This window comes from Melampsora larici-populina, assembly GCF_000204055.1.
Source record: "Melampsora larici-populina 98AG31 unplaced genomic scaffold MELLAscaffold_35, whole genome shotgun sequence".
NCBI classification, from domain to species: domain Eukaryota; kingdom Fungi; phylum Basidiomycota; class Pucciniomycetes; order Pucciniales; family Melampsoraceae; genus Melampsora; species Melampsora laricis-populina.
This window is the reverse complement of record NW_006768799.1, coordinates 840,840-862,312: the sequence shown is the minus strand read 5'-3', so window position 1 is coordinate 862,312 and position 21,473 is coordinate 840,840. Positions and strand designations below refer to the sequence as shown.

The 21,473-nt window shown below is 42.7% G+C and overlaps 3 protein-coding genes across 3 annotated transcripts; 2 read left to right on the top strand and 1 right to left on the bottom strand.

Moving 5' to 3' along the window:
• Positions 1 to 6,600: 6,600 nt before the first annotated feature.
• Positions 6,601 to 10,530, bottom strand: MELLADRAFT_109310 (uncharacterized protein; the record flags this gene model as incomplete). Its single annotated transcript, XM_007413192.1, has 5 exons — positions 6,601 to 6,744; positions 8,326 to 8,528; positions 9,996 to 10,060; positions 10,090 to 10,289; positions 10,441 to 10,530. 5 exons carry the CDS (start codon positions 10,528 to 10,530, stop codon positions 6,601 to 6,603), a joined length of 702 nt encoding a protein of 233 aa, XP_007413254.1.
• Positions 10,531 to 15,570: 5,040 nt separating this feature from the next.
• Positions 15,571 to 18,351, top strand: MlpGLGEN (putative glycogenin; the record flags this gene model as incomplete). Its single annotated transcript, XM_007413218.1, has 4 exons — positions 15,571 to 15,605; positions 15,673 to 15,881; positions 16,008 to 16,392; positions 16,479 to 18,351. 4 exons carry the CDS (start codon positions 15,571 to 15,573, stop codon positions 18,349 to 18,351), a joined length of 2,502 nt encoding a protein of 833 aa, XP_007413280.1.
• Positions 18,352 to 20,976: 2,625 nt separating this feature from the next.
• Positions 20,977 to 21,396, top strand: MELLADRAFT_109308 (uncharacterized protein; the record flags this gene model as incomplete). Its single annotated transcript, XM_007413219.1, has 3 exons — positions 20,977 to 21,134; positions 21,177 to 21,272; positions 21,348 to 21,396. The coding sequence occupies 3 exons, from the start codon at positions 20,977 to 20,979 to the stop codon at positions 21,394 to 21,396; spliced, it is 303 nt and encodes a 100-aa protein (XP_007413281.1).
• Positions 21,397 to 21,473: the final 77 nt, after the last annotated feature.

Below are 21,473 nucleotides of genomic sequence, written 5' to 3'. Positions count from 1 at the left end.
GAAGAAGAATTGATTGAATACAAATAAGATTAAGATGAGAAGAACCTTATAACACTGCATGTATTTGAAGATGAATGCAGTAGTACAGTTCGGAGTTTGTATTATGTCGATCAATTAGAACTTTATCGTCTGTATCGTTGACGGACCTTTCCAAGGTTTTCTAGAACGGTTTTCTAGACGTATCGGAGATTTGATAGTCTTCGAAACCGACTATTCAAAGTGTGATTATCTTATAATCTTCACGAGATGGGCTCACAACCTGATAAGATGGATCACGGACTAGAATAGAAAGATTAGAATGAATAGGAAAGGTAGTATTTCATAGTAGTGATAAACTTACCTAGAATAGAAAGATTAGAATGAATAGGAAAGGTGAAGAAGAAACCAATCCATCATGACAACCAATCTATAATATATATACCTAACAACAATTTGGTTATAAACATATTATAAGAGAGAAACATGTATTAGCATAACACTATGATGTCATAACCTTGTAACACACAACATCCATACTATCACATCATAACACTTTCTGGCCAACAAGGGGGTCCCATGTATGGGTTAATAGAGATATATGGCTAGTCTGTCAAAATTTTTGTGTAAACCTGCACCACCAACATATTAACCTCGGATTTCTCAATCCCAGATATCCTTGGATCCCAACCCTTGGATGGAATTTTATGATATTATCCTAGGTAGGCAAGTCCATCCCGATTAGGAAATCAAACCTCCCACATTCAGGCCAATGTGGTGGAAAAAGGCATCTTCAATTTGTATCAAATGTTTCCCTTTTTGGAACACTGTGTGTGTAGGCTCTCCCAAATGAGTGTGTACGTGTGTCTAGTCTGTATCCTTGTCTCCCCTTGCTTCAGAGTGAAAATTGTGCACGAGTTGTCTTTCTCTTTTATACCCAGGGTCTCTTGAGCTCCTTGTCCCCCCTCATTGTGTGGAACTTGGAAGCTTAGAGTACACACCTTTTCCTTACTTCTCTTTTTCTGTTCTTTCTATATTTCACTTCCTGGATGAGTGCTCATGTGTTACAATAGACCTCCCTACCACTCTTTCCTCCTGCTCACTCGCAGGTAAGGCGTCAACTATCTCCGCCAGTCTTTTGCGCATCTTTTTTTGAGTCTGAAAACCAACCCTGTGCCAGAAACGCACAGCGCCGCCACACACGTGTTTTTTTGGTGTGTTGCTCTGCAACACGCAACACACAACAAAAACCAGCATTTGACACTGTGTTGCGGTAAGTACCGCAATAACAAAAGGTGAGGTCAGATTGCGTGGTGCCTTGACCATTGCGCAACAGCTCCAAAAAAACATCAAATTGTGATTTTTTGGGCAGCAACACAACAAATGTTGTTGTGGCCCAACAAAACCTCAATTTGACAGATCTTGTTGCGCGGCGTGTCAGGCCACAACCTAGAAATTGATTCTAAGTTGCGGTGCGGTCAGAAAAACTGCAACGCAGGCGCAGCGCAGCACACAACACCTGCGTTGCTGGCCCAGGGTTGTTAAAACTCATCCATGGTAAATCTTGTGTTCTTTTGAATTTCTTTTCTGTTTACTATTTTCTTGAAGTAGAATACTATGATTGTGTGGAACTTGGAAGCTTAGAACCTCCCTACCACTCTTTCCTCCTGCTCACTTGCAGGTAAGGTGTTGACTATCTCCGCCAGTCTTTCATGCATCTTTCTTTGAGTCTTAAAACTCATCCATAACCTGTCTGTCCAGGTTACACACGTCAAATTTCTTCTGTGTCTCACATCATTTCATGGAACCTTTCTGAGATTTTCATCCAAGGTACTTCTCAGTGCAAAATTGTAATACCTCAGATCAAAACCTCAGACAAAGTCTATTTGAGGATTTGCCTCCAATGATGCCTTGGATTTCTCAACCCAAGGCATCTATGTTGGTAGTGTTGACCAACTTGTGCAGATGGGTGTCTGAGTGACCTCATAGAGAAGGCCTCAGGCTCTTGGCGTGATTGAAGAAAAGGCATCAAGTACACTGAAAACAAAGGCATTTCTTAGTTCATGGTGTCAATGGGAGCAAAATCATGACATTGTCCAACACCAAGGCCGCCCCAGATACGGTGCCAGTACCGGTACCGCACCGTACCGTACCCCTCTGGCGGAGTATCGTAATCAGGTTATCGTACCCGGCGAAAGGGGTACGGCACCTTGGCTCCCTGTCGGATGGTACCGAAGGCACGAGTACGGTATTGCGTACCGTAATCTACCTAGGGTACGATACCAGATACCTGTAACCCAAGTACCGCAAAGGCGGATACGGTAACAGTACCGTGCCCGGTTTTGCGAGGACTTGGGTTACAGGTAAGCCCTCTGGCCCAGGTCTTCGTTTCTGGACAGATTCGTCTGTCCATTCCATCTTCTTCCCCCTCGATATACCTGCATTGGGCATAAGTCACCCAATGCATCATATCTTTCATCGTTAGTCCCAATCTCGACAATATGGAACATCTATGGCTATGGAAATCGAACCACGCAAGGGTGGCGAGACGCTATATGAGCGGTCTCTGTCACTACTTCATCAAGTTCGTTATTTTCTCTTCTTTTATTATTCCGTTTCTATATTAATAAATCATTTTCTTTCACCATCAAACCCTCATATTTCCATTTATCTATTTCGAATCAGCTCGTTAAACATGTCATTGTCGTCATTAGTCAACCACCCTTCTTATCGGCGCAGTACTCGACCTTCTCCGTTAAGGAGACCTTCTTCCATGCTAGCCTCACCGTCCGATTCTCGCCGTGCGATGCGTCGTGCCACTGATGACATCGAAACTGCTCCTGCCGCCTCAGGTTCATCAAAGCGCAAGCATGTCGACAATGACTATGATTCCGACGCAGAAATCGATCATTCCCAGCTTGATCAATCTCATTCTCCTATGCCACGAGTTCCAAAGAAAGCACGCCAGGCCTCCAAATCTGATGCTTGAGGTAAAGCTAAAGCAAAGGCTCCAGCCAAACGACTTTCACAACCTTCCAAATTCATTACTCGTCCAAGAAACGAAGAGTCGGATGCTCCTAATCAAATTACTCAGTTACACCTTGAGATCAATCTTACTCAAGACTCGGATGAGGAAAACAACAAGGTCCTCGACAAAGGAGTCAAGAAACCGAAGCCAACTTTTGACCCTCTACGTGAATACTACATGGATGAGGCAGAAGAAGGTCCTAAAGATGTAAGTATCTTTCGTTTCCCACCACTCTAATTGTTCCGCTCATATCAATCTTAACTACCAATCTCTCATTTCGCTGCAATCACAGGGGCCGGGCGAGCGCACATACTACGCATGCCGATACTGTGAAACTCTAGTTTGATCCGTTGCTGGTTCTACATCCAATATGTGGACCCATCGTGACGGCTCAAAACAGGCCGGTAAATCTGGCAAGCCTGGCTGTAAGGAAAGGCACCTTGCCATCGAACAAGGGTGTAAATTACCCCTCACCATCTTCAAACAACGAGCACATGTCGAAACAACTAAAGGACAAACTTCAATCATGTCATACGCTCAGAAAGTTACCAAGTTTGACAACAGAACTCTTAATCAGATGATCGGAATTTGGGTGCTTCGAACTGCCCAACCTTGGGCTCGCGTGGAAGATTCCTATTTAAGGGCATGTTTCCGTTATGCAAATCCGAATGCTCAAATTTTTGGAAGGACTTGGGTTGCAAGGTTTGCCCATGAGGCATACCTGGAGTTACGAGCGGTAGTAATTGGTGATTTAAAAGTAAGGTCTACTGTCGTCTCTTTCCTCTGATAATTCTTTACTCACTCTGTTCATCGTTTCTGTTTGTTTGTAAACATCTTCAGGCCCTCAAAAGTTCCTTCGGTCTCATCCACGATGCCTGGACGACCAAAGGTAACCGGTACGGATTTATCGGTGCCTGTGTCACATACATCACCGCGGACTGGAAATTCGTAACACGACACTTTGCTCTCAAACTCATAGCCTGGCACCATAAAGGTGAATGGCTGGCCGAACCTTTAATTAATCTTCTGACAAAACACGGTTTACATAATAAGATATGTCTCTCTTATCTTCAATTTTGATTTATATTTTCTCATTGATCTTTTATGTTCATTAATTTTTACCTTTTCTTATATATCCACATGTTAGCACAAACCCACGACTCCGGCAGCAATAACAACACACTGGCGCAAGCGATGGAAGTCAGATTGAGCAAGTACTGTCAGGATCACAATCAGGATTTCACTTGGAGTGCTACGACCGACAGGGTAAGATGTGTATGTCACAAACTAGCGCTAATTGTTAACGCCGGTCTCCAAGCACTTGGAATCCAGGCGCCTCCTCCTCCTTTGGTCAAATCGTCTATGCTGGGCGACTTCCCAGTTCCAACCAACACTCTACAGACTGTCATCGAAGAAGACGAGACCGGTGAGGCCGAACATGAATCTGATGTCCAATCCGACTCTGACGGGGAAATCGATGATGGTGACATGCAAGTTGCTGAAGAGGCTCCTCATTGGTATGAGGTGATTGATGGCCCACACGATGTCAAAGAGGTCTCTGCTACGGACCGCACAGCAGCCAATGCCGTCCACTTACTCACAACGAAGGTCAGTCAACAGGAATACGTTTCATTATTCCTTAACACTACTAATAACTAATAAATGTTTGTTCCCATAGCTTGATGTTGTAGGGCGTAAAATCGGTGGCTCGGCAGTAATGTGTATGCTGTTTGATGCGGTCAGTATGGCACTTTCAAAGCAAAAACTTCCGCGTCCAATCCCTGGTTACGGTATTCGTTGGAATATCAAACTACAGTGTTGGACTCGGTTATACAATGCGCGTGAGGTGAGTACTAATCTATCACAGTATTAATCTTTATTGGTTGTGCCTCCAAAACTTATTTTGTACCTTCCATCATTACCTAGGTGATTGATCAAATTCTCAAAGAGGACCAGATGGACCCACCTCGCCGAGGTCAAACCACTCGGGCCGGCAAGACTGTTTTACCTCCAGATGTCAATCGCCCTCGAGGCATATTCAACAAGGTCATGATCTCTCCTGATGAATGGAGACAAGTAAGAGATATCATGGAACTGCTTCAGGTTAGTAAATTCCTGTCTGTTATGTTTTTTTTTTAATTCAATTGACATTTAATTGATTTTTGAATGCTTGGGTACAAATCGAATTATTTCCCTAAAATTATATGTAGGAGTTCGAAACTTTGACCAAATATTTCGAACAAGACGGACCCACCGCCTCAGTAGCAATACGCGAGTACGTTAAGCTCCGTAAGATGCTTCAAAAGAAGATTGATGCCACCAAATCTCGAGCCGATCCCCTTTTCCCCATGCACCACGCCATGCTGGTGCGAGTCAAGTCATACCTTGAGGAAGCTCTCAAATCGAATATACTCATCCTTGCGACGGTTTTGCATCCAAGCTTACGATTGGATTACTTTGATTTCGCCTTTGGATCCGGTTCCGAACAATCAAACATTGCTAAGGTACTGATTGACAATGCTTACACCCAACGCAAGGCTGAAATGGAGGAGGATGGAATTAATAATCCTCATGCAGCCACTGGTCAATCAGCGGGTCACAGCAAGAAATTAAATGAAGAAGATGAGGAGTTCCGCAAGCACAAGGAACGGAACTGCCGAAACACGGCCAACGAACTTTGATCCTACTTAGAGATGGCCGAGGACCCCGCGCCTGAGGTGGCCAAGAACCCTCATGGGGCTTTGGATTGGTGGAAAGTTCGTTTATTTCTCCTCTAAATGCGAAAACTCAAGTTTTAATTACAATATATCTGACTCATCTTGAATGTATGTTCAGCTGAACGAGGGCAAATACCCAGTCTTAAGCTCGCTTGCCCGCGACTACTTGGCTATCAGTGCCACTGCATGCCCAGTTGAGAGGTCATTTTCTTCTTCTGCTGATGTTTGCTCACAGGATAGGATGGCTCTCAAGCCACGAACCATCGAGCGCACAGTTGGAGGACGATTGTGGTCTGTACAAGGTGTGCAGATGAAGGGGAAGTTGGAAACGGCACAAGAGAACATGATAGATTGTATCGCTAGGGACCAAGGTGCGCGCGAGAGAAGGAAATGAGGTTTTGAATCTATGTATGGTGGTGTTATTTTGTTTCCCTATGTATGGGTCCTGTTTCTTTTCTGTATCCTCCCTCCCTTGTTTCTTGGATGTTGTGCGTGTCATTTGTGCCATGGTTATACAAAAATACACGGTACGGCACTTTTCTGCGCGGTACGATAACGTACCGTATTCGTGTGTGTTTCTCACGGTACGGTATAGTATCGTACCGTTTTGAGTATGAGGATACGGCAACCAGCCATGTGTTTTATGGTGCCGTAGGCGACGGTACGGTTCTTGGTACCGTACCACAGGCAAGGTACGATATCACATACCACAGTTTTGGGTATCTTGCGGTACCAGTACGTATCTGTGGCGGCCTTGCCAACACTGGGTAAGCTGCGCTGCAACGCGCTAACGGCCAGTTAGCCGCAAACGCAGCTGATTGACAAACTGTCTCGCTCCGTCATGGCGTTAACGCAGCTTTTTTAAGGCAAAAAGAGTGGCTAGATCCCCGTAGCGCAGCTCCTAAGAGCTACGCTCCGGGCGTTAACAGCTGCGTTCGCGGCTTTTTGGAGGCACACTGCGACACACGTCACAGCTACAGCTACACGGCCAAAACCGTAGTGCATAAGGAAAACAAAATATAACTGAAATAATTGAAAGGAAGGAAAAATAAACCTGAAGTGATCATAACGAGTGTAAAGAATTTTTAAACAAACTATTCTTAATGAGAGTCAAGAAGATAAATAACAAAATAATAAACGGGAAATTACAGAAGTACCAAATTTCTTCAATTCATGGGAATCCCCATCATCTTGAAGACCTTCAGAAGGTCTTCAAAACCTACACCCAGCTCCACACCTTCTCTCAACCATAATTTGCTTGACACAAGCATCTCTATGGTACGAGCTATTAAACTACCTCGACTAGAACAGCAGACGTCTGACGCGCAAGAAAATATCCGTTCTGCAGCACAGGAAGAGCCAGTTGATGCCAAGTAGTCCTTGGCCATACGCACAAGCACTCGATAAGTTCTCTCATGGACCTATCAAACAGATTTAGACAACGATCAACATAATTAGTCATGTTTTCCAGGGCAAAATGAATGAGATTGACAGAATAGACTCACTTTCCACCATTCCAGACTCGCTTTGGGATCTTGAATATTGTAAGTATTGGCCTTCATCTTATCACTACCGCGTAGATAATTCTTTAAAGCGAAATCTTCAGATGCTTCAACCTCGGGTTCATCTTCAGAGTCACTGTAAAAGATATCCGGCTTTGGAGAGGATGTTGCAGCATCCTTTGAGGCTTTTGCTTGTTGGGAAGAAGTTTTGTTGTTAACAGGGCCTGCCAGCTCGTATTCCTATTCCTGATGTATACATCGAAGGGTTGCTTCAGCGTTCATGGTTACAGCAGAATCGGCCCCAAACCATTTAACAAAAAACTTGAGTCTGAAAAATGGATGTAAAACCGTAGCCATCACTAGGGTCTCGCACCCAAGTGCTTCGTTGAGATATTCAATCGTTTTTTCCTTCATCCTTGCAAGCATTGGGTAAAGGGCGTCCGAAGTGCTGAGTGGCTCGATCTTCTTTTCGAGTGAGTTTTGCAGCTCCACGTATTTCGGGATGACCATACAACCTGTTGGTCCGTCACCTTCCATTGCTAGGGTAATCTTCAAGAAAGGCTTGTAGAAAGAACATGAAGATGGATGAGAGACGAAAGTGATTAATGAGAAAGAATGAAGAAGATAAATAGATAAAAATTAATTAAGACACTTACCTCAAGCTCGTCGTTGATCTTGCGGACTTGAGCCCATTCGGTTGTAGTCATTTCTAATTCATGGAAATACCCATGAGGCTTCTTATTCTTACAAGGAGCGAGATTCTTAGAGTGAACTATATTCAAGTCATCTCGACATAATTGATCGATGACCTTGAAATCATGTTCATGGTCAGTCAAAGTTGTTATTGCTTTGTGTAAGAGAATGAAAGTACTTACATCTCTGGCAAGCCAAGCTTTGTGACGGCTAACATATTTAATGTTCCATCTGATTCCGTAGCCCGCAATGAGCGAGCCATTAAACCCCTTCTGCTTACTAACTCTCTCGAATTCTTTGCGCCAGGCTGCAGACCAAGTAATTCGGCGTACGATGAAGTCCACCTTAAAAACGAGAGAAAGAATCAGTCATAGTTTTGTAAGACAGGGTGTAGGTAAGTTCAACTTACCTTGCGCAAAATAAAATCCACATGATTTGCTTCTCGACGGTGGGTGGGTTGTACTTCGTTCTCTTCAATTGTGAGCTCTGGACAAGCCTCATCTTCAGCATCAGCCAAGTCCCACTCGCCCTCATCATCAAGTTCAGCAACTACTTCCGGTGATGTATCAAGATCTTGTAAGTCATGTTCAGGATCTTGGTCTTCGGATTCAGCTAAGTTGGATCGCACACGAACTTTCGGATTGGTTTGTGGTTCTTCAGGAAGTTCTTCGTCTTCTTCAGCAATAGACTCGAAGAGAGGGAATCATCCTCGATCGTTTTCCTTTGCCTTCATAGGTGGAGGTGCTTTCACACCTAAGGCTGCCAAGCCTGCGTTGACAATCAACGCAATCTTGTGACAAAAACAGAATATGTGCATACTATTTGGATTCCACTTGTAAGAGGTGATATCGTCTTGGACCAAGAATTGTTTGTGCATTTCTTGCGCCATCGTCTTGTTATTTGAACCCAAATCAGTGGTCTGACTAAGCATGTAAAACCATAAACATAAAATATTAGTTCTAATTTAATTGGAAAAAAATAAATGTACTTATCTTTTGGAACAGCCCATGCTTAACCAAGATGTTGACCACCGGCTCGGCAAGCCAAGGTCCGTGGTGATGCCATACAATCAACTTGAGGGCGAGGTGACGCACTCGGTACTTCCAGTCGTCATCTATAAAAGTGACAGCCGCCCCAATGAAGGCGTGGCGGTTTCCCTTGGTGGTCCAACCGTTGTGGACTAAGCTGAACTTTGACTTGAGACCCTGGAAGTATTAAAAACACAAAGTTAGCTATCAGTTACTGGTTATCTGGTAGTAAATAAATTGCTCACCTTCAATTCCGAGAAGACATTTTGTTTGAGTGACAAGTTAATCTGCTTCGCCTCATCGGCAGCCCAGTGTCGACCGTACAAGTGAGCGTCTTTTCGTAAGTACTGGACAATGCCTCGTAAGATACAGTCTTCGATCCGATTCCATGGTTGAGCTTGGCGAATGAGCCAAGTACAAACCATTTGGTTGAGAGTGAGGTTAGAGAATGTAGTGGCTGGGGTGGAGACTACATAACCGTCAATTGGGCCTTTTGCTTTTTGGGATTTGCGGATTTCAGCGACTGAGGGGGGAACGAGTGATGGATCTTGCTGTCGAGCTTTGAGTCGGCCAGGACAGCCAACATCTGATCGACCGTCTTGAGTGGATCCATCTCGATGGACTCAAAGATTTCCAGTGAGGTTGCTTAAGCTCACCCTGACTGGATCGTGCTTGTCTCGATCACAGAATTTACATGGGTACAAGAGAGGCGCCTTGGTTGGATCCTAGATGCAGATGGATAAGAGAAGATGAGAATGAATCAAAAAGGATACATAAAACTAAAACACAGGAATGTTGAGCTTACATCAGGCTTGCCTTTCTTGTCTTTTCCGTGGAAGGGCGTGTCATAGTAAGACCTCAATATAACAACCTTGCTGTCGCCATTTTCAACCTTGCGCCTCTTCGAGATAATCTTCTGATTATCTTCGTCAGAATCGGCTCACATCATGTCTCTTGTGACATTCCCTGGTGCGTGGTTCTGGGTCAAAGTCAAAAATTATGAAGAAGTTAGTGTTAGATGTATATAAGAATATCTATTGAACGGACTTACGGTTGGTTTTGATCGCTGCTTCGGCTTTGATTTCTTCTGCCTGACGACCACCGATTTCAAGCTTCCTTCCGATTCAACCACCCCAGCCACAGACTCTTCATCAGAGGTGTTGAGGGTTACAGAATTGGCCCATTTATTCTTCCGTTTGTTAGACTGGAGCTTGGTTTGGATGATGCTTTTGATCAAAGTTCGACGGCGTAGATGGGGACTCTGAGGGATCATTCCAGGGTTGCTGGTCTGTGTGCGAGACCGCGCTAGACGTTCCGAAGTGACAGAGGACATAGTACGAGTATGCTATATATAGGAGAGGTAAAGGAAAAGTTATGAAGGAAAAGTTATAAAGAATAAAAGAGTCGGTGAAAAGTTGTAAGTAAGATTGAATTATCTTGAATCAAATAAAGAGTGGGATGAGGGAGAAAGCGGTAGAGACAGGGTTGAAACTTACCTTCATGAAATATATCATTGCCATTGAATCTCTGGCCGGTGGGTGACGCCGCATGCGTCGATAATCTGTCCAGATCGAGGAATGAAGCATCCTTGCGTGATCGTTTAGTGCCGTAGAGGTGCCAAATTAGGAAATTAGTAGTGTTTCATCTGATTGGGCAATTTGACCCCGGCACGGGAGCTCACGGTGCCGGATAACGGTGCTACCCGTGCCGCAGCGTAGCTTTTTGAAAAAAATCCCTCTTTGCCGGAACCCGTAGCTCTGCGGTTCGGTTCTAGAAAGAGCTACGCTCCCGAGTGGCGCAGCGGGGTCCAAAAACCGCTCCGCTCCGCTGCGCCTCAGCTCCGGCGAGCTTAGCTGACCCAGTGTTGCATTGTCCCATCAGATTTCTTTTTTCAATATGATCTGGTATGCTGCAATCACAGTTGTGCTTGGGGTGTCTACTGCTATGGATGCTTCCAGCGGTTTAGAATTCCAAAACCACTAAGGACCTTGTGATATCATTCAGAAATAACCTTGGTTAACACTTCAAGAGCTCCAGCCACCAGTTGTGAATTACTTTTATGAGGCAGAGAAACTTCAACCCCAAACCAACTTTTGTCTTCCGGCCATCAACCGTTGACAAGAGACAGAAGCTGTGTTTTGATCTTGAAAGACAGAGGGTGAGGAAACAAGGGAACTCGTAGCTATCTTGGGGCGAATTTAATCCCTTTCACCCAGCATCAAGACCCTACATACAAAAAAGATTAATTTAGGTGAATTTGATCTGCTCGTGGGCCATATGATGTTCACAATGAAAGCCAATCCATGCTAACAAATTTGTGGGTGTCTCAAGTGTATGTTGTTTATGAGCAATGGCTGAGTCGACAAGGCTCCAAAAAGTCATTTCATTTAATTTGGCCAAAGCACCAATCGATCATTGTAGCGTGTAGGGCACTTCAAACCTCGCAAACTTTGGTCATAGAGACCCAAGCTTGCACTGATTGTCTGCAGAGACTTGGTCAGGTCAGAGCAAAGCTCCTGTTGCAAGTATGAAAGACTCCGGGGCCTTCCATATCAAGTATCTTCCCTAAGCAGAATGTGTTCACATACAAAAACGCTACCAGCAATGGTTCACCACTATGTTCAGACCTGCACGAGTCTCTGATATCCTAGAGGAAGGACATGGTGAACAAACATTGCTTTGCTTCAAAATGCTTCACAATCCGCCTGGAACGTATTCCCAGATATTGCATGGTTTCTGCTAATGTATCTTTGAGAATGCAGTTTTTACTCTTCTCCCAGGCGAATCCCAGTCTGTCCTAGCCTGTCCCAGCCAAGAGAAACGGGCAAGGCCGGGCTTCATGTTGACTTTTAGCAGCTTTGAGCACACCGCACAATGACACACCTTCGATCGCCAAGCTGGAATTCATTTCCAGTGTCATGTAGAGTATGGTTAATTGATTGATTACAATTTGCCGAAGTGTTTGATAGCTTTCTGTAGCTCCAAAAGCACTTTAGATCACGGGAGAAGAAAGAAAGAAGATGACTATATAACTCATCAGTCAATACAATCCTGAACCGATGATAGATAGGATATCAGTGAATTCATCCACTCGCTGGTGTCTTAGGCCCCGTTTGGTATGGCTTACAAAAGCGGGGCAAAATGCATTATTTTTTGAAAATAATCTATTTTTCACATTTTCAAAAAATTGTGTTTGTTACCACTTTTGCCCCTTTTTTAAAAATGAATTACACCGACAATAATCCATTATTTTGATCAAAAATATGACATTTTGAAAGCTGCCCTCGAGCAGCTTTCAAAATCCAATAATCCATTATCAAAACCCGGACAAGCCTTCGAACTCGACCCTCGGCAGGATCAAGGCAACCCAAGGCAACTTTTCTCTTGAAATTTAGACAAGTACAAAGTTTTTTGGTTTATTTTTGACTCGACTTTCATTTATCATTCTTGAGACTTTCTCTCTTACATCATCAACATGAAGAACTTAAACAAGGAATCTCCTGGAATCTATTCACCTATCATATTGACTCACACATCACTAAAGCATTTATCATCATCTTGTTTATAAACGTCTTCTCAAATCTATATACATAAACGGTACTCAAAGTAACTAGGTGGTTTCTGACTACTTTGAAACCTAGAACCTACTTTTTTCTTTTGGCGGGGATTTTTTTTTAAAGTATGTTTTTGCCAACTGGGCAGCTTTGAGGACCCCGTGCCTGCTTTTACCATATCTTTAGCCTCTGTCACATAATGCCTTGCATTGGCCTCCGGCAAGGTCTGGCCGTAGATCTAGTCCAAGCCTCCGGAAAGGTCTTATCTACCATTTATTCCACCTCACAACCTCCGTCTTACATTGGCTTATATGCCTACCTCCACCTCAACATCATGAAAACAGCATCGGAAATCTTAATCAATAACTCCAACAAAGCCCTACTGGTCTCCATCGACTCCCTTGTTTGGGCTTTGAACAACTTCCTTATTGTTAAACATGTTTCTTTTTGAGTTTTGTTAGGTCATTGGAATGAAAGTTTGGTGAAGGTGAATGAACTCGCCCTTTCGTCCGCACAAACAGTCATCTCTACATTTATGGGCCTGATCAATCCTGAAATGTTTTTACCAATCGTAAGTCATTCACTCTATTCCCCAAGCCCTCGCTGATAGTTGGAATGCAACTGATCAAATTCAACTTGAAACACGTGCTCAGATATCAATCATTTTCAAAACGATCGATTGATTCAACTCTGTCTTAAGAGGGAGTTGACTCAATCCCTCTCCCCTCAGGCTTCTATTCAATTTTATTCAAGTCTTCATTTCAGAGATTCACAAAAATATACCAAGAAATACACGAAAACAATAACAAATTTTGAACGATCGATCGATTTAAAAAACAAGCAATTGTCACACTTCTCACCGGTTCAGATCATAACTCACACCTACTCACACTAATCACTCTCAAATAGATAAATTTTCCACATATAAGCATCATAGTTTTCATTTCAGAGTAAAAGGAAAATAAAAAACATGACTATAAGAGTCTTTTGTGTCTTTGGTATCAAAATCAAGAGAATTAAGAGTGAAAAATTGTTTTTTATTGGTTTTTATTTGTTGTGAATGAGGTAAAAGAGTAATTTTTGTGGTTTCAATTGTTTGTACTGAGAGGGGACAATAAAAAATAACCTGTGTAATCTCGTGTATTCATGAGGTAAGGAGTTGAAGGGTTCACTACAAACCGTCAGTAAAAGCTTTGGCCATCTTTCTAGCCTGGGCATGAGGAACACCAGCTTTAGTTATGGAAAGCAGTTGTGGGTGAAGCGGGAGACAGGGTTTCCGGAATAGATGGTGGCAATTGATCTGACATGCTGAGCGTGAGATGGTGTGTGTGGTGACAGATGGGGCTCAATGACTGAGAAAATTGAAAGTGGGCACCCGGCACGGCAGTACAAGAGTGCTCGCCTACTTTTTCTGGTTGGTGCCTACTTTTTGAAGTTAGGTTTCTCAACTAGGTCTAACTAGGTAGATTTCACCTAGTTACTTTGAGTACCGTTATATTAATTTTGAGTCACATTATACTTGACTCTTTGTTTAACCTTCATTTTTGATTTCATTCTTGTTTTCAAATTAAATATTTATCATTATAACCATCATCATCATCATAAAGCGTGATCAAGACTCTTGAATCAACGCATATAGCTGGTTTATCTTTCAGATATCATTGTCAAGAGCTCTTTTTGTTCAACAAATCCGATTCTGGATTATCAATCAGGTTGATGAAAGAATCAGTCACTTCACAAAAGAAGTTCAATTGAATTTTACGATCCTATGAGATCAAATTTGATTGTTGTGGTTAAGAAGTTCGATCAAAGAGATCAAGCTTTGTATTCTGGGATCTTGATTTTTGAACTTGAGGGTCGTCAACCAAGTCTTTGATTGACGACGAGTACTCGATTGACGAGTCGATTGATCGCGAGTCGTTGAAATCGGACGGATCGAACATTATGATGTCTTTTGAGTTTTGAAAGATGGTGAATGGTACGTACCAAACACCATCTTTCAATTTTGACTTTGAAAAGCCGCTTCTCGCGGGTTACAAATGTTGAAATGTGAATTCCAAAAATAATACGTTTTACAATTGCATAATCTATTAATTGATAATGCATTTATAAAATCTATAAGCCATGCCAAACAGGGCCTTAAACTTTGAAAGCAACTGTGATTCGTCGGTGAATGAGTGGTCCAAAGTGGTGTTCGGGTAGTCCAGGACGACTGTATGAAGGACATGTGTAAATCTTTCAACTACGTCATCAATCGACGATGAGTGGTCAGCTGCTGTTAACTTATTTGACGGTTGACTGAGATTTCAAGTCTTTCTCTTTTTATTAAAACAACAATCTGGATGAAAGGACTGCCACCTTCCTCACCATCAACTTCTCACTTTTACTTCTGCTGCTTTTTCAAAGGGACATCGGTATCCCCAGCTCTTCAGTAAGATTTTTAACCGCACTTTCTCCCCATTGTTGAATCGATGGTAAACTGATGTCAATCAAATCGGTATTCTTTTATTTGTATCTTGGAACAAAGGAGTCACTCAATTCTGTCAGTGTGGTTCAGCCTTAAAAATTGTTTGCCTTGAGGGTCTGCATGATTCTCGTTGATTAAACTCCATACTCCAGCTTGGGACCGTTCTTTATCATACATATAGGGTCAGTGCACAGATATATGCCCTATCCCCACTTCCTTGTCTCATACGAGGATGCGCAATCAGCTTCGTAGACCGTTCTCCCACATCCGGGAAACCAACACATGCAGGAGTGACACTTACAATTGACCTTCTTGATGACCACGCCCCATCAGTTTCGATTGGCAGCAGTATCGATCCTTTGTTTCAATTTCTTTTGAAATTTCCTCAAGTCCAAAAGTTTGTCCTGCGATCGGCTTGTTCGCATTGGACTACATTCAGACAGCTTTTTGATAACAAGAACCCTACGTCTTCCAGATCTCTGATTGTGAATTTGTGACTTTCAATATACGAGCACTGTTTAATCCAAGTTTTTCACTCGACTCAAGAAGCTACTCAAAGCCTGTTCACATTCCAGCGAGCGCTCCTTGATATCACAGTACTCAAAATGGCCCCATATGCATTTGTCACCATGCTCACCTCGTAAGTACCTCAAATACCTAAATCTGTACCGAGAGAGTATTCAGCTAACCCGCATGAATTATGCCAGTGATCCATATCTGCCTGGCTGCTTGGTCACGGCACATTCGATTAAACAATCGGAGAAAGACAACGCAGCTCAAGACTTTGATCTTGTCTGCCTGATCACGTTGGACTCCGTCAGCGTCGAGTCAATCAAAGCACTCAGAAAAGTCTACAACCTCGTCATTTCAGTTGATGCGATCAGCTCATCCAACAAAGATGAGCTCAACTTGCTCGGTAAGTTGCTCTGACTGAGTTCTTTTTCTCGTCAGATTCTCAATGCTACATTGCAGCATGTGATTGCGCCTTGGCTTTTGTACTTTTGATCTTCAGTCATATTGACACATGTTTTTCTTTGAGCAGGCAGGCAGGATTTATCTGGTACCATCACCAAGATACATATATGGAGACTAGTCCAGTATCAAAAGGTCATCTATGTTGATGCGGATACCCTGATCCTCAAATCAATATCTCACCTATTTCAACTTCCGAATGAGTTCTCGGCCTCTCCAGATACTGGCTGGCCCGATTGTTTCAACTCCGGCCTTATGGTCATTCAACCAAACCTAGATGTATTCGATCGACTCTATGCTTTCTTCTTCGAGCGTGGTAGTTGGGATGGCGGGGACCAGGGAGTTTTGAATGATTTTTTCAGTAGTGATGATGAGACATTCGAAGATGGAACCCAACGTCCAACGTGGAATAGACTCAGCTTCGCGTATAATGTCACTCCATCCGCGTATTACAGGTAAGCAAGCACATACTGGTAGATCTTGCGTGCGATGTAGCTATAAACCCATTGTTGACCGTCTTCCGCACCAACAATGATTTTAGTTACGCCCCGGCTTATAGACGATTTGGAAAAAATATCTTCATGATACATTTCATTGGGCAAGAAAAGCCTTGGCATCTACTAGGCAAACGTCAATTCAAAACCCAGACTCAACTCGCGTCCTCAACAGGGTTACCCCCCGTAGATTATGATGCACTTCTACACAAATGGTTCGACGTGTACGAAAGAGCCTATGGACCCATCAAGCTTTCCGATTCGACCTACACGGAGCACGACTTTGCATTTCCGAAATACGCTGCTCAATGGGACAGTCAAAAGCCTAGTCGATATGAGCCTCCGTCGTTTGACAAATTGAAACAAATGTTTACTAGAAAGACAGACAGCAACCTTAGTTCCATTCCCGTTCTTCATGGCGAAGTATATGAAGGCGGGTGTGAGGGTAGCTATATGAGCATGCCTCTGCCTGGCAGGCCCCATCGCTTTCTTACTCAACACGGATTTGAAACTCGGGATGATAAAGGAAAAAATAGAGAACCAAGTATGTCTTCCTCTTATGAATCAGTGCCTGTCAGTGAACTTCCTGCGGCACCGTGCGACGATCACCCCATCGAATCCGATACAACTCCGCGACATCTGGAACCCTCCGAATCCCCCGTTGATGAGACTTCGTTCCCCGTGCAATCAACTTCGGTAGATATGGCGTCCACCGCTTCAAATCATGAAAAATCTGATTCGGGATCACATCACCATCAACCATGGGATGCGACCCGATCCCCTCCGCCTAATCAAGGCTTCCAGATGAGCAACCCCATCACGAAGCGCTATGAAGCTGCTTGGGATCAACCCGTGCAACATCAAGCTGCTCAATTCTTTCAACCTCCGCCACAAGCAAAAGGTTATATTCCGCCAATCACTCATCAGGATTATAGTCAAATAACTTCTAGTTCTCCCAGTTTGCAATCCGTCAAGCCTATCTTCCCTTGGGAACAAACCTCACGCAACTGGAAAACTTCTCGAGTCTTTCCAGAAGAAACGGAAGTCCCGCAAAATGACGAGAGCCGCAGTCGTATGCAAAGTTACAATTCCGACGCGTTCAGTGATGATGCACATCTCCACCAACAAGATCAACAGCCTTCCATCGACCAAGCCAACTTGACTGAGCTGTACCGTAATGCATGGGATGAACATCCATTCATCAGACGATATGCCAATGCTCTTGCCGGATCCTCCAATTCATCTCGAGTCCGTAGCGAGGGTGGTACTCGAGAGTCACTTGTAGCGCAATTGGCCCAAACTCCCCATCTGGAGAGAAAATCCTTTCTCAGCGGAAGTCACTTTGACGATCCTCCTTCATCAAACCCAGAAGTCTCGGAGGCAGCTGCAACGTTTCGTCTCAGGCGCGACTCTGAAACTAGTAGTAGGGATGGGGACGAAGAAGATGTAGGTTCAGATGACGAGGGTAGTGAGGACGGAGCCGAGACAAGTAGACGAGCGTTGAAGATTGACGCAATGCCGGTGATCCTTCCAGGTCGTCCTACAGGGCCAATGATTGCACCACGACGTCCTCCACTTTATCATGGTAACGAGTCGGTAGGCTCAGTGTCTAGAGTTCCAACAGTCAGATCAATCATAATCGGAGTTCCCATCGGGGTCGATCAAAAAACTGGTGCTGGGGAATTTGAGAGTGTTCAACGGCGAGGATTGGGAAGGAATAACGGACTAGAAATTGAGAGTGAATCTCGACCTGGATCACTTGCTTCCTTACCGGCACCTAAACCTAGCCGTGTGTTTTCACCTACTACTGATACTGGAAGCTTGAAGAAATCGGGACTGGATGCATTACAAAAATTGGTGAATGAGATGGAAAATCAAAAACGATTGGCAGCTGGATCTACCCCACACGGCCCTAACTAAAAAAATAATGTGTATCTTCCTAAAAATCAAGACCCCTTTGCATTTTGTCTTTTCATCTTTATTAATCATTAAATTATTTCTTCTCTTGTCACCTCAATAGATAAGGAACAAAAAATCAAAAAAAAACATCACTTCTTTCTCATTTTATGTTCGCATTAAAGTGTCTATTCAACATGTTGTATGTTTTTTACTTAATCCTTATTGATTCGCCCAGCTAGATTTACTAGTTAATTATTCAGACGGTAGAAATAAACCTTGTGATGTGGTCGTGATCTAGTAAAAGATCTATCATCTTACATCCACCGAAGTGAGTTGTAGGTTTGCATAGCTCGAAGACAACTCCTTGAGAATTCCTTATGGTATACATTTCTAAGTTATGTATGATATCTCAATTTTCAAAGCTTGTCTCACTTCTTTTCTTGTGTAAACTGATAGTGGACAATCTATCTTAGTGAGAGACAATCAATTCCACGTGGCTTATTTTGAGCTGTGAGCTGACCCCTATCTCATGGAAAGAAATCCAAACAGTTTTGAAATTGAGCCACTTGACTTGAAGTATCTGGTGCTTTTTCAACTTAGCTTCAAGTCGCTGATCACCCATTCAAGTCAATCTATGCTCAGTGAGTAGAGTGTTAGGGCAAGAAAGATGATTTTTAGAGAAAGACAAAAGCGAAAGATCAACAAACATGGTTGGAAGTTTTTTTTTCAAACAGAACTGGTACTATGTATCAATTTGCAACACTTGGGAAAAAATCCCTGTACCTCTGAATCCAGGGAATATTGTTTGATATTGACGTACCACAAAATGAAAGATTTATAAAGATTGGTGATGAAAAGACATTATAAAGGGTAGAGAATTAGAATTTGATTGTGTTGGTGGTCTAAATTTGGGTCAATATCATCTAATGCCATAGTTTTAGCTTGATTGACATTGTCATGTCTGGCTAGATTCAAAAAGATAAAGTTGTATCAGCTCATGCCAGCTATCATCCAAACATGATATAAAAATGTCAAATCCTACCTTGAGACCCATTTCAGATGGTAAGTTTGGAACAGGGGTAGGGAATCTGGTGTGTTTAGAATTGGATTGGCTGGTGGGTTTGGAACAGTGCTAGGTGAAGGTGGTGTGTTTTGAATCAAATTGGCTGGTAAATTCTGAGTTCCAATAATGGGTTTATACAGCCAGGATGGCTTTGTCTTGTATATCACAGCACCCTTTTTGAATTCATCCACAATTTTCAAGACAAGATGTAGTCAGCAAAAGTTTGAGTAGAAGCAAGGGAAACAATGTACCAATGCGTAATCAGGCCAAAATACTAGCCAAATGATGACCATCCCAGTATCCCTGTCACAACCAACACCCAAAGTCAATTACAGCTGTTTGCATAAAAAATGCCATTGCCCTTTTTTATTTTTTATTTTTTTTAAGTTGCACTAAAAATTACCAACATAGTTCTACATAAAGAGCAGCTGTAGTTGATCATGATGTGCTGAATTTTAAAGGTTGTATGACATATGTGCAGATCCCCTTTCCTGATCTCATCCCACCTTTTGACTTGTCTTCACCCCTCTCCAATTACATACACACCTTCTAACCTCTCCGAATTGGATTACTCACGGTGGGGTAATGTGAGCGCGCCGGTTGGACATTGTTGTCTTGAGGCGGGATGCAAAGTCTAGCCCGAGGGGTTAGAAGTGCTTCAGAATGAAGCTCAAAACGCTTTCATGCCCTATTGGTGCCGGGTTGTCCATTGTGATGCTGAGCTTTGGTTGCAATCATACCAAAGGTTGAGAAAGCTTGTGCATTTTGGATACAAAGGCAGCAATACTTGTGATCTTCAGGATCTTTGGCAAACTTTGCACCCTTGAAAAAGTTGAGGACAGCCTGCCACAGCTCTTATGTAGAATCTATGTTGGTAATTTTTAGTGCAACTTTGAAAAATGAAAAAAATGAAAAAAGGGTGACAGCATTGTTTATGCAAACAGCTGTATAATGTGTGAAAGACAATGTACACCTTCAACTATGTGATATTAAAAAAATGGTCAACAAGAGTTGAAAAGAAAAGAATTAAAATGCAATTATAGTTATTCCTGATATGTCCCTTCTTGAGATTACACTTGAAGGTTACATTATACTTGTTCAACACCACAGTTCAGGATTATGGCATGAATGATGAGTTGTAATTCTTTCCAAAAATCTTCTGCATGATCAAATCATCCACACAGAATTAAGTCTGAGTGTGACCAAAGTGTGGAGCTTCAAGTGCAGTATTCTTATTGAGTACTGATTTGGCTTTTGGCATGGTACTGGTTCAAATTTGATGGAGTTGATGGAAATGAGAAACACCAAATAGATAAACATAAGAGGGAATTTCAATAAGAAGCGGACATAAAATGGAAATGGATTGAACTGCCTGAATCCTATCAGAGAGGTCAAGGACCAAATATTGATATTGAAGGCTCTTTAATATTTTGATATGTTTCAAAGAATCTATCAAGTACTGATCTATTAAAACTCCTCTTGATATATTCATCAGTCAGCTCACAATGAAGTTTGGACAGATTTTTATTGGTATCAATCTCTTGATGGATCACCAAGCTTCTGCCACTAGTGATATGGACAACATGGCTGAGATCTATAAATCTTCCAGAAACAAAGGAATATCTACCCAATTTGCTTCTGGCTCAAATTCTGAGGAACAGAACTTTATACATTCACAGTCACACAATCACAATGGAGAATTTATAAGTCCCCCATCCAATGATTTTGACAATAAACATATGTCAGTTTCTGGGGGTGATAATGATTCTTGCTGTGACAAAAGAATACGGGATGTTGGGGCAATTGTACTGGGTCCTGCTGTGTTTATCTGTCTCACAGGGATTTGGTATTTCACTTATTGTTGCAAGGCTTGCAAAGAGTATGTAGTGGAATTTTCTCCTCCTATATATGCTCACTAACATTCTTGTGGAATATATTCTTGAATTGATTCCAGCCAAAAGGCTGCTGAAGAGGCAGCTGCAAGAAGAGCTTCTTGGGCTTGAAGTGAAGATTGAGGCACTCAAAGAAAGCCAACAATATACAGGACACACAAAAGGAATTCTTTGTAGTATTTTTCACA